Raw genomic sequence first — 11,630 nt, 5'->3', positions numbered from 1 at the left:
AATAGCTGCTTTAGAGAGATGACATCCGTAATAATGCCGATTAGAAGCATTCATACATATCACCCGTGTATTCATCTGCGAAAATCTTAGTCTCATCTGAGTCCTCCACGGCTTCTTCTTCCCACTCTAGCGCCTTTCGCCATTCATCGACCTTTTCCTTCAGTGCCCTCATGTTTTCAACCACTGGTGACTTCTCTCTAATCCACCTCTCGTGTGAATGCCATTCGACTATGCTTACCCTCCTTGCAGTTGCCACGCTGCGTCCAGCGGGATATGCATTGAACCCACCACCATTTTCAACCCATACCTGCAAGAGTCCCGAGCAGAAGATCTCTGCGATAGCGGCTTGACTGGGTCGGAAGATGAGATAGATGATGAACTGATGCATGAGAAAGTGCTGCTTGAATTGTCCGATGCGATGAAGGTAAGTACATATATCTTCAACGAGGTTCATGACGTAGTTCGAAGATTGATGTGCTCGGTGCTGTGCTAGTCGATTGTGCGAGTCCTTCGAATAACCACATTCGCCTGGAGGGAACTGAAACGGTGTATCGCGATGGGATGCGGGTGTCTCGAGCCAGCGATTCTGTATTCCTCGAAACAGGCGGTGGAGGGTCTCTACGCGCTTCGAAGAGCGATTCGTAGTGTGAATATACTTACGGTGGCCTTGATCAGATGCTGATTTAGTCACCATGGGAGGCGTGATATTGTCCACATGCAAGGCATGCTCGCAGTTGTGTGCTTCTCCAAGGTAGTCAAACACCATGTTCCCTATCACTAAGTATTGATTTGGTGTCGGTGCAATGCCGTGCTCGTCTGCCAGGAGGTGTATATAGATTGAGGGCTGATCGTGCGCTCGCTCATGGATGACGGTATATTCTCCTTGGAGCTGCACATTTGACGCCATTTGCCGAACCAAATTGCCGTTCACGGCTGCAGCGAATACGGACGGTGCAGATGCCAGAATAAGTGCGCATTCGCGCATATGCGAGACCCGGTCTGTGGCATTAATGATAGTACTATTTTCGTATTTAGGAAGTTCTTCGTCGAGGACTTCAGAGATAATGGGTTGATAGTGTTGCGAATGAAGCAGGTGAGACCATCTTCTACGGCGATCGCTGAGCGCTTCAGGGGCAGGTGAGCTCAGCCCTTGGCCATCGATGTCACTGTTGTGGCCGTAGTGTTTGGCTCTAGTGGTGACCATCGATTTTCGAACTGTAGGTAAAGAAATATATCGAAATAGGGTATGGTAAGGTAAAGATGTCGAAAGGTAGTATGCGTAGGGTCGGGTATAGAAGTAGTATATAGAATGTTTAGAGGGTGCATATTACGAAATACTCACTACCCAGCATTGGTGCTCCGTCAATGAATGATCCTTCTCACTCTGTTCATGAAGGCAGGTGCTTCCATGTAGCGGTGAATTGGAGGTGGAGACGACGAAAAAGTGCGAATGGCTAAGAATTTCCTTTGCCTTTAGAGGTAGTTTACTGCCCCGGATGAACTGGACGTGGATAGTAGTAGTGAGCAAGACATGGTTATGGGCGTCAAAGAATCAAACATCGCGAGATACCATGAAAGGTAAGCAATGATGTCTTCGCCAACGCATCGTCATCTCGAACTTGCATGTCGGTATCCATGTTTGAGACCAGGAGCCAGAGAGAGTCTCGTCTTCCCGGTGACTTTGCGCCTGCTGGAACCCAAACTGAGTATCCTCCTTCAGAGCCATCGATGAACAAGTGAGTCTTCGTCCACTGTGTTAGAGTCTGAGATAGTGTACCGATCACAGGGGTTCGCCAAACATCAAGGTTGACATTGTGAGGTATGAAACATGACATGATGCAGTAATGTTGTGAAAGGGTTGCAGAGTGGCGTTGCGATAAGCTGTGGCGTTGTGGCTGGTGCAATATGACTCGTAGCGCGATTGACAAATGCCCCTCCAAAACCCCTCCAGCTGCTGCACACGAGCTCCAAGCAGCAAACAGTGACACCATTGACACTTGTGAGGTAAGAATCTCGCCCCAATCCTCGAATCGTGGTCAGATGGCGACACCATTAGTCAATACTGGATCCCTACCCCATTATTTCGCCAGCCGTAGCAGTCTTGGAACTTTGAGAGAGGTCCGCTAATACCGCGTAGACATGGCAGAGCCTACCGCACCCGTACCTGAAGAAGAAGAGAAGGGGCCATCTAAGCGTGCCCTTGAGAAGGCAGCAAAGAAAGCCGCAGCCAAGGCCAAGAAAGCTGAATATGCGCTCCGACCCAAAGAGCAGGCGAAACCTGCTGCCAGCTCTGAACCAACCAGTATTTTCTCCGAAGGCTGGCTGAAGCGCATATACGAGGAGAAAAAGGTCAAAGACGTACGAACGCGCTTCCCCCCCGAACCCAACGGCTACCTACACATTGGTCATGCGAAAGCCATCGCCGTCGATTTTGGGTTTGCCAAACACCACCAGGGCGCTTGCTACCTACGATACGATGATACCAACCCGGAAAAGGAGGAAGAGAAGTACTTCACTGCCATATTAGATGTCGTCAAATGGCTAGGCTTCGAGCCGTGGAAGATCACATACAGCAGCGACAACTTCGACAAGCTTTACGAGCTGGCAGAGCAGCTGATTAGGAAAGATGGCGCATACGTGTGTCATTGCTCAAGTAAGTACTCGCTGAATTTGTCCTCGGGTGAGGCTGACTAGTTTCAAGGAGAGGAAATCAACAACCAACGCGGAGGCCCGGATAATCGAGGCAAACGCTACGCCTGCGAACACCGTACGCGACCTATCGAAGAGTCCATCACCGAGTTCCGAGCGATGCGCGATGGCAAATACCAGGCTGGAGAAGCCTTCTTGCGCATGAAGCAGAGCCTGACGGATCCGAAAGAGGGCAACCCACAGATGTGGGATTTGCCTGCCTACCGTGTGGTCAAAGAGAACCACCATCACAGAACCGGCGATAAATGGAGAATCTACCCTACCTACGACTTTACGCACTGCATTTGCGATGCTCTCGAAGGCATCACGCATTCGTTATGCACGGTCGAGTTCCGCCAGTCGCGCATATCGTACGATTGGCTCCTGGAGCAGCTGGATATAAAGGTGCCCAAGTCAGAGGAGAAGGGCCCCATGCAACGGGAATTCGGTCGCCTGAGCGTCGGTGGCACAATCCTCTCGAAGCGCCGCATTCTCCAGCTTGTCGAAGGTACCACTGTGGAGAGGAAGAACGAGGATGGCACAGTAGAGACAAGAAGGATCCCTCCAGCGGTACGAGGGTGGGATGATCCGCGTTTGTTCACCATGGTCGCTCTTCGCCGCCGTGGCATTCCCGCTAAGGCCATGCTCAACTTCGTCGATGAGCTTGGTGTCACTGACTCAATCACGGAGATTGAGCCTCCACGCTTTGAATCGTCCATTCGCAAACATCTCGAACGCACCGTGCCTCGTCAGATGCTAGTTCTTGACCCGATCAAGGTCGTCATCGAGGACTTCGTCGCTGAGGATGACCAGGAGATGACCGTGCCCTACGATCCTAAGGGCACTATACCTGGTGAGCGGAAAGTGAAGGTCGGCAAAGAAGTTTATATAGATCGCAGCGATTTCAGAGAGGAGGACAGTGAAGACTACTTCCGTCTGGCGCCAAACAAGGCCGTCGGTCTTTACAACGTTGCCTTTTCGATACGCGCGACCTCGTTTTCCAAGGACAACAACGGCAACGTGTCAGAGATCAGAGCTGTTAAGGTGCCAGCGACGGAGAGGCCGAAAGCTTACATTCAGTGGGTGGACGTGGCGACTGGTATCCCGGTGACAGCGCGCTTGTACAACTCGCTTTTCAAGACCGAGTCACCGAATACCTTAGATTGGAAGACGGGCGGCTGGGCTGACGACCTGAACTCAAACTCTGAAATCATATACGAGAAGGCGGTGATCGAAAAGGGTTTGAAGGATCTGATCAAGGAGACCTCGCTAGACCTAAGTGGCTCGTCAGATGCTCTTATCCGCTTCCAGGCCCTGCGGACAGCCTACTTCTGTGTCGACATTGAGTCTACAGAGGATAAGGTTGTGCTGAACCAGATCGTAAGTCTGAGGGAGGACAAGGGCAAATGACGCAGCGAAAGCCTTCAATGTTCGTAGAAGGTGATGAGCTTTCAGCATTTGGCGTTGTTGTAGATGCTCATGTTGCGATGTAATGTAGAGATATCCCAGGCAGTTAAAATACCAGATTGAAATCTGCGTGAAAGGTTTTGACGCGCATATGGTAGCCCCGATTTTTGTCACATGTGAAGCGCCATTCTTCTCATCAATCATGAGGCTACTATGCTAGCAGTCGGGCCTTCCTACAGCGCGGCTCTTGGTCCGCAGAACACGACACCTCGTTCATCTTGAACTTCACACAAAATCAGCCTAACTGATCGATAAGATGCTTCCAGATACGCAGGTGTCTGGAATTCGGATGCATTGGAATCACAGAGACAACTTTTTCATTACGCCCATGGATTTGGAGGAGGGGAAGTGAGTCAGTGGGTGGCATGCATATCCCCGCAGGAGTTGCTTGGATCAGGGACTACGGTCCCTCAAAGGAAACTAATGGCGGTGACACAAAGCCTGACAACGCGGATCTGTAGTCATTCACTTGTTCGAAGATTGCTCCGACATTCCCCACCACGGTTCGTAAGTGGCAGTGTCAGTAACCTGACCACACAATTCCTATCGACCTCATGAGCGATGCGCAAAGTTGAGGCGTAAGTACAAAGAGTATGCTTTAACGCAAGGCACTCTAGAGCTAGTAAATGCTCATATTCATCGTCAGTGGGTTCTTTCTGTCTTGACCTAGCGCTCTTTCCTTCAGCTTCTCGGCGATCAACGCTTAAATACTTCAGATCCCAATGTCGTTTCCTTCTTCTAATCATATCAGAAACCCCGCCAAGGTCATTCTGGGAGGTGGACTAAAAGGTTGTAGAGTTCTGCTAGAGCTCGTAGTAAATCGTACAGGCGGTGATGGTATAAATGAACGGTACTGGTACTAAGCCACTGGTACTCAACCACAAGAACTTTCGCAGGGAGCTTAAGATCACTTGTGCTTGCCTATTGTAGGATCTAGTTAGGGAAAGCGATGGCCCTTCCGAGCAATAGAAGAAGCGACATACCTCGGGCAGCGACGGAGTCTCAGCATCACTCACAGCAATCACGCATCACGTCTTGTCTCACCTTTGGCTAACATCATATTCCACCGTAATCAATATCGTTAACTACCAGCAGCTGTCTATCGCTAGGTCGTTTACATTTCTAAATAAGCATACGTAAGTGAGATTTCCTGGTGGAAAGTTCTAGATCTGACAGTGTAGGTATTCACTCACTGCGTACTTCATCAAAGTTCATCGGTGTCTATCCACCTCGTTCCGGATCAGTGCTTCGAGAAGGCTTGCGTCGTTATACCATCACATCATGAATCATCACGACAACAACAACCATATCAAGAGGCTATACGACGATGAGACAGATTCAGATGAAGACTTCTATAGACCAATATTTCCCCGTCCGCTCGCTGAGCAATTGACAGTCATCGCCGCAAGCGATTCGGCGAAAGATATGTCCGATGATACCATGGCCGCCAACGACAGTGCTAGTAGGATCCAATTGACGAGAGAGCAAGAGATACAATGCCTTGAACAGATGCTACTGGACCGCAGCGCACAACTCAATACCGCGGTGGCAAGCGCGATAGCCAGATCGATAGCCATCAGGGAAGATAGATTCGTGATCAAGCTGCCGAGGAAATATTGGAATGAATACTGGATTTACCCCTACCCTAAACACTGGGACATGGGAGGCCTGCACAACAACCTCGTCCGACATCCATACATACTCGAAAGGTTCTTGTACCAAGAGAATGAAGTACTTGACTTGATCGAAATGGAGAAGCGTCGTGTCAGGCGTCGAATTGAAGACCAGGGAAACTTTCCAAATGACGGCGAGTTGAAATACTTGATGGACCAGATCAAAGATCGGCAGTGGTCCATTGAATTAGAATGCCCACAAAGACTTGTTGGCGAGATGTTGACCAGTATGCTGGATCGGATTTCCTCGGACATCTTGAACAACGTCGACAAGAGTTCTGAGACTACATCCATTTCAGACATGCCCTCCAGCCTACTCGACATCATCAAGGAGGATGTAGATCTCCGAAAGCAATTTGCGAAACTGAGAGAGGTAGAGCGCGAGCATTTTCCGTGGCTGTCCGAACCGGCAAATATGTTGGCACGACAAACCGAGCGATCAGACACTACAGTATCTGACGTACCAAATTTCAAAGAGCCAGCTCCATTCCCGCCTTCGCCCACAGATGTGATCTATGGTCCGGAGTATATGGTGTTGGCGGACAAAGTGAAAGTTGAAGAGAAATATTATGCGACCTTTGAGTGTATACCTTGGGTGGCCAAGGGTCCAATTGAATATGGATTACGCAAGGACCTATGTGTAAGGCTGAAACCCCAGAAGGTCGAAATTCCCCCTGAGCATCTTCTGCCTCCTATTGTCTACATGGCTAGAACATCGCCCACGCCACAGGATCAACAGTCGGAGTCTGCCCAGGGTCAACAAACAACATCCACACCTCAACAACACACGCCTGTGCCTGAACATTCACAAACACCAACGCCGGATAAGGTCCGCTCGACTTCTAGTCAGTCAGACGCCAACCAACCATCAAACTCTCGTCCTGGAGCCATTCAGGTATCCCCTTCGGGTGTTCAATCACCAGAGACGGCACCGTCTACCTCCCCCTCTGGAACGATGCAAGAGTCTGAAGTGCCATCCTCAGTCGCCGTGTCAACGCCAATCAGATCCGTGATCGGGTCGGCCTATCTCACCCCCATTCCCATGAAGACGCCCGCTCAAACTCCAGGGTTCTCCAAAGATGTCCAGGGCCAGGGCCCTGCAGCGAGCCGCTTGGTTTATCGGTTGGAGCAAGAGAAGATAAAATCTTCTGATGGGGTAGTACAACAAGTTAGGTTTGCGGAGCGAGAGCTGTTTCCTGGTAAGTCCGCAGATCTGCCCGCGCTTCCAATTCACGGTTTCTGTATTCAAGCTCTGGTGAAGAGCAGTGCTAATGAGGGAAAAGGAGAGACACCGGGCGAAAGCTCATCGAGCAGAGTACACGACTGGCTTAACCGCGAAGACGATGCTAAGGGCAATGCTAAGGGTAATGCTAAGGGCAATGCACATCAGGCCAATGATGAGGAAATGCGTATGTTGGCCCATCTATCCTATCTTGGACTGGGTCGAAGATCCTTGGAGCTAACCATGATTTGATAGACGATGCACCAGATGTACAACCGGGGCCACAGCCTGAACAGCACGGAGAAGTGCAGGCACAGTCACAGCCAGAACAGCATGCCAATGAATCGACTGACAACCACGGCGAAGAGAAAGATGAAGATCGGGAAATGGCGGAAGGAGATTGGGATGCATTGACAGAGGAAGAGAAGATGTTGAGACGCGACTCAGCGTACAAGTCCAGGCAGGCAAGTATGGCGCATCCTGGGAGTGGAAGAAGATAGAGAGAAGAGGTTGACTGGTCGGTGATGTTGTGTCGTAGGACGTGCGGCGAGCTATTACTTGCTATGCTTTTTTGCAAGTATGGCAGGTTGTCATCGTTAGCTAGTAATCGGCTGCGCCACGGCTTCAACTTTTGCCAAAAGGTAGTTTGTTCATTCGGTATCGTGAATCGTTACTGCGGGACAAAGTCAGCTTCAGCTGGTCAGACCAGTCTTCGCGACCATACGCCTATTTTACTACATTTTGATCTCCTAGCTACGTCACGTCAACATTCCCTTGCCATACCTTCGAGTCAAGCATTGGAAAGCCACTCCCATCTCACCATCCCTAACCCCACGTGCGCGCTTCCGATTCGTCAATCCACCCTCTTCGCCGCCCTCGCATCTCCCGCAGAGCACACGTGCATCTTCCCAGCGATATCATTGATAGGAACACAACGTAGAAGTAATTGAGCAAACAGCGGACGTCGCCGCCCAATCTCGCCTTGCGCACCAATGAGGCCGCTCACCTTCCCAAAGGAGCAAAGGGCCTTGGCGCGATAGCGAGGCCATGAGCCAACCACACGACACGCGTAGATACACGCGTTGGGATATGGGGATGGGGAATTTATATTGCCAAGGTGCGTCCTCCGCGCTGCCTCGCTCCAGGCTGTGAACAAGGTAGTCTCCTGCTTTGATAGGCAATGAGCTAGTTGAGGGCTGATGGGCGGAGTGTTAGGAACAGGATAAGTGCGGCCGGGGGGGATCTGGCTTGGAATGATGCTGTGCGATCTTGACGTAGATACTAGGAGGAGGTATAAGAGCTGGGAGATGTGCTCTATTTTGGATCAGCTAGAGCTTTCTTGCTAGTCTAAGCTCCCGAGACTCCGCCGTTTCGTTCCCGCAGTTGCAAAGCAATATGGCGGCTTTTTTTACGCGCTTCCTCGCTCTCGCTGCTTCCCTCGCTGTCTCGTCGTCTGCGACTACTATCGCTGAAATCAACGGGCCCAAATTCCTCTCTCCACTGAAGGACCAGGCCGTTTCCAATGTCAGCGGTATCATTACGGCAAAGGGCCCCGATGGGCTGTGGCTCCGCTCCATCTACCCCGACCGCGATGAGCGCACCTCCGAGTCGCTCTACGTCTTCGGCCGCGCATTCGGCGCCAACTTGACCGTTGGCGACTCGATTGTAGTGCGGGGGCAGGTCGCGGAATACAGGAACAACAAAGACTACCTGTACCTGACCCAGCTGTCGCGTCCTGTCTTGGAGAAGAAAGTCAGCAGCGGAACCAAAGTGCAGCCCCTCGTTATCGGCAAGGACACACGCGATCCGCCCACGGAGCAGTACAGCAGCCTCGATGGCGGAGATGTCTTCGCCGTGCCGAACAATGTCTCGCTGATCAGCGTAGCGAACCCCGAGCTGCAACCGAAGACGTATGGCCTGGACTTTTGGGAGAGCTTGTCCGGAGAGCTGGTCACGGTGCAGAAGCCGACTGCGCTCACAAAAGCCAATCGGTTCGGCGATACGTGGGTCGCGGGCAACTGGAAGGTCAGCGGGCGCAACGACCGTGATGGACTGACTATTACGGACAAAGATGCGAATCCAGAGGCCATCATCATTGGCACGCCACTTGACGGGACCAAGAACCCTACCAGCACTCGCATGGGTGATTCCGTCGAGGAGATCACTGGTATCGTCAGCTATGCGTTTGGTTTCTATCGTATTCTGCCCACCACTGCCATCAAGATCACCGACTCGCAAAAGCAGGAGCTCCCCAAGCCGACGAAGCTGGAGTCGAAGGGCAGGTGTAGTGGCATTACAATTGGAGCCTACAATGTCGAAAATCTCGCGCCCAACTCTTCGCACCACGGTGCTGTGGCCGAGCATATTATAAAGTACCTGAGGAGCCCGGATATCATCTTCGTGCAGGAAGTGCAGGATGATAACGGCCCTACAAACGACGCAAGTAAGTGATATTTCCAGAAGCCTTCCACGACATCTTGCCCCTCCATCTCCTCCGTGAATATGTCGTACGCCCCTTCAAAGCGCACTGCTGTCCTACCAAGTCGAGAGCAGTATCACGACGCACACCGTCAGTCTAGGTATACAGCCGAGTCTCACCATGAAAACTAACCACATGTCTAGTCGTGTCCGCCAACCTCACGCTGACTACCCTGACGGCCGCCATCAAAAGTGCTGGAGGACCAGCCTACACTTTCACCGACATTGTGCCCGTCGACGATCAGGACGGCGGCCAACCAGGCGGAAACATTCGCGTTGCCTACCTCTACAAGCCCGAGCTGATTCGGCTTTACAAGCCCAACCCAGGAGGCTCGCTCGACGCAAACGAAGTGCTTAATGGACCAACGCTCAAGTACAACCCTGGCCGTATTGATCCTGCGAACAAGGCATGGACAGCGAGCCGCAAGCCGCTGGCTGCGCAGTGGGAGGTGATTAGCAAGAAGAGCAGTGCCAGCAAGGCAGACACGTTCTTCACGGTAAACGTGCACTTTGGCTCCAAGGGGGGAAGTAGCAGTCTACACGGCGATGCGCGGCCGCCGGTGAACGGAGGAGTAGCCGACCGACTTGCCCAGGCGCAAATCACAGCAAACTTCATAAAGGTACGTAATTTTTCTTGATACTGGTTCTTGGTAAATCGTTGGCAGCCTTTTTAGCGGCAAGCGTCTTGTGCGAAGAAGGGTGGCTGCAGCGTGCAGCCCGAGACGGTACGACGAGAACGTGGGCACAAAAAGATGCCACGCTCGCACGATGAGCTGGACTAAAACACAACGAACGAAACGAGGCTGACAAGGCGTCCAACCAAAACAGAACATTTTGGCAAAGGACAAGGACGCTCGCATCATCACAGCAGGCGACTTCAACGAATTTGCGTTTGTCGAGCCGCTGGAGCAATACGCGCAGATTTCCGGGCTCAAGGACCTGGATGCCGTGGCTAAGATTGACAAGCTGGAGCGCTACACCTACTTGTTCGATATGAATGCGCAGCAGCTGGACCACATGTTCGTGTCAGACTCGGTTGCAAAGTCAGGGGAGGCAAAGTACGAGCACATACACCTTAACACGTGGCCAGAGTTGGCGTCCCAGGTGAGCGACCACGACCCGTCCGTGGCCAGACTAGATGTGTGCGCCTAGACTGGTGTCCTGCGTGTAATCATTGCACGCGCATTAGTGCAGGTGTAGAGAATAGATCAAAGTACATGAAGAAGTAATAATGACTATCATGCCGTCTCACCTCAAAATTACCTTGCAGTTCGGAAGATGGAGTTGACTGTAAGGGGCTTGCTTATTTTGAGTTTCTTTCAAATTAGCAAATTCAATGCATATTGCGGCGTCGTTGCGCCCGGGGCCTGGAACTTAGTTTGAGAAATAGGCAACGCACGAAAGCGATACTGTGTATGCGTGCTGACAGTATTGAAAGGCCGGGGCAGCCCTGCCATTGGGCCACTAATTCGACATGGCTGCTCTCAACGCCGCAATAGACGACGCACCTAGATGACCATGCAGGCGTCGCGTAACGAAGTCTTGGTGAGAGGCTCCTGTTCAACGGCGCTCACGGAGGCAAATCTCGCAGGGCCACGCGACTGGCACATGGACGGGATCGGCTCAACCTAGTGAGCAGCGGAAGAAGAGAAAAACTGTTGGGTGAAGGCTTGGGTGTGGAGTACTGTCTGGGGTCGTTTCGGCGCAACGCAACAATGACCAAGCGAAAACGGCGATTGAGCGACGAAGCGACAACGGTCGCCAACCAAGATTGAAGGGCCACGTGTGGGTTATTCGCCAGGCGGGATGGCGACACCCGAACTGCTTGCGCGCACGAATACCGTAGTCCAGGTTTGTCTGCCGTCACACGCAACCGCGCACCAAGGAACGGAAGGGAAAAGTGACTTTATCCCAGTCGCAATCGGAGGGGCAGCGCGGATGGGGTTTCCATCCATTGTTCCGTTGGCCATCAGCGCGCTATGGGACCCCCGATGGGCAGGCAGCCAGTAGCAGCGAGGCAATATTCCTTTTACCCGACAGCCAGAAAACTGGGCGTCCGTCAGCGAAGGCTTGCATACTGGCTTGGCGATTGTCTTGGGACA

At 51.9% G+C, this 11,630-nt stretch overlaps 5 protein-coding genes across 5 annotated transcripts; 4 read left to right on the top strand and 1 right to left on the bottom strand.

Moving 5' to 3' along the window:
• Positions 1-40: 40 nt before the first annotated feature.
• On the bottom strand, positions 41-1,204 carry K460DRAFT_327822 (uncharacterized protein; the record flags this gene model as incomplete). Its single annotated transcript, XM_040930685.1, has 1 exon — positions 41-1,204. One exon carries the CDS (start codon positions 1,202-1,204, stop codon positions 41-43), a length of 1,164 nt encoding a protein of 387 aa, XP_040793259.1.
• Positions 1,205-1,949: 745 nt separating this feature from the next.
• K460DRAFT_327818 (glutaminyl-tRNA synthetase) lies at positions 1,950-4,318 on the top strand. Its single transcript, XM_040930684.1, has 3 exons — positions 1,950-2,004; positions 2,138-2,653; positions 2,702-4,318. The coding sequence occupies exons 2-3, from the start codon at positions 2,140-2,142 to the stop codon at positions 4,096-4,098; spliced, it is 1,911 nt and encodes a 636-aa protein (XP_040793258.1). The 5' UTR covers positions 1,950-2,004; positions 2,138-2,139; the 3' UTR covers positions 4,099-4,318.
• Positions 4,319-5,436: 1,118 nt separating this feature from the next.
• Positions 5,437-7,302, top strand: K460DRAFT_391134 (uncharacterized protein; the record flags this gene model as incomplete). Its single annotated transcript, XM_040935817.1, has 1 exon — positions 5,437-7,302. One exon carries the CDS (start codon positions 5,437-5,439, stop codon positions 7,300-7,302), a length of 1,866 nt encoding a protein of 621 aa, XP_040793257.1.
• Positions 7,303-7,438: 136 nt separating this feature from the next.
• K460DRAFT_20052 (uncharacterized protein) lies at positions 7,439-8,197 on the top strand. Its single transcript, XM_040927186.1, has one exon. It carries the CDS (start codon positions 7,575-7,577, stop codon positions 7,998-8,000), a length of 426 nt encoding a protein of 141 aa, XP_040793256.1. The 5' UTR covers positions 7,439-7,574; the 3' UTR covers positions 8,001-8,197.
• A 37-nt stretch (positions 8,198-8,234) lies between these two features.
• Positions 8,235-10,782, top strand: K460DRAFT_361455 (endonuclease/exonuclease/phosphatase family protein-like protein). Its single transcript, XM_040932459.1, has 3 exons — positions 8,235-9,493; positions 9,673-10,148; positions 10,357-10,782. Exons 1-3 carry the CDS (start codon positions 8,446-8,448, stop codon positions 10,678-10,680), a joined length of 1,848 nt encoding a protein of 615 aa, XP_040793255.1. The 5' UTR covers positions 8,235-8,445; the 3' UTR covers positions 10,681-10,782.
• Positions 10,783-11,630: the final 848 nt, after the last annotated feature.

This window comes from Cucurbitaria berberidis (genome assembly GCF_010015615.1).
Source record: "Cucurbitaria berberidis CBS 394.84 unplaced genomic scaffold K460scaffold_1, whole genome shotgun sequence".
Lineage (NCBI taxonomy): Eukaryota > Fungi > Ascomycota > Dothideomycetes > Pleosporales > Cucurbitariaceae > Cucurbitaria > Cucurbitaria berberidis.
Note: the sequence above shows the minus strand (reverse complement) of the source record. Positions and strands in the feature narration are given on the sequence as shown.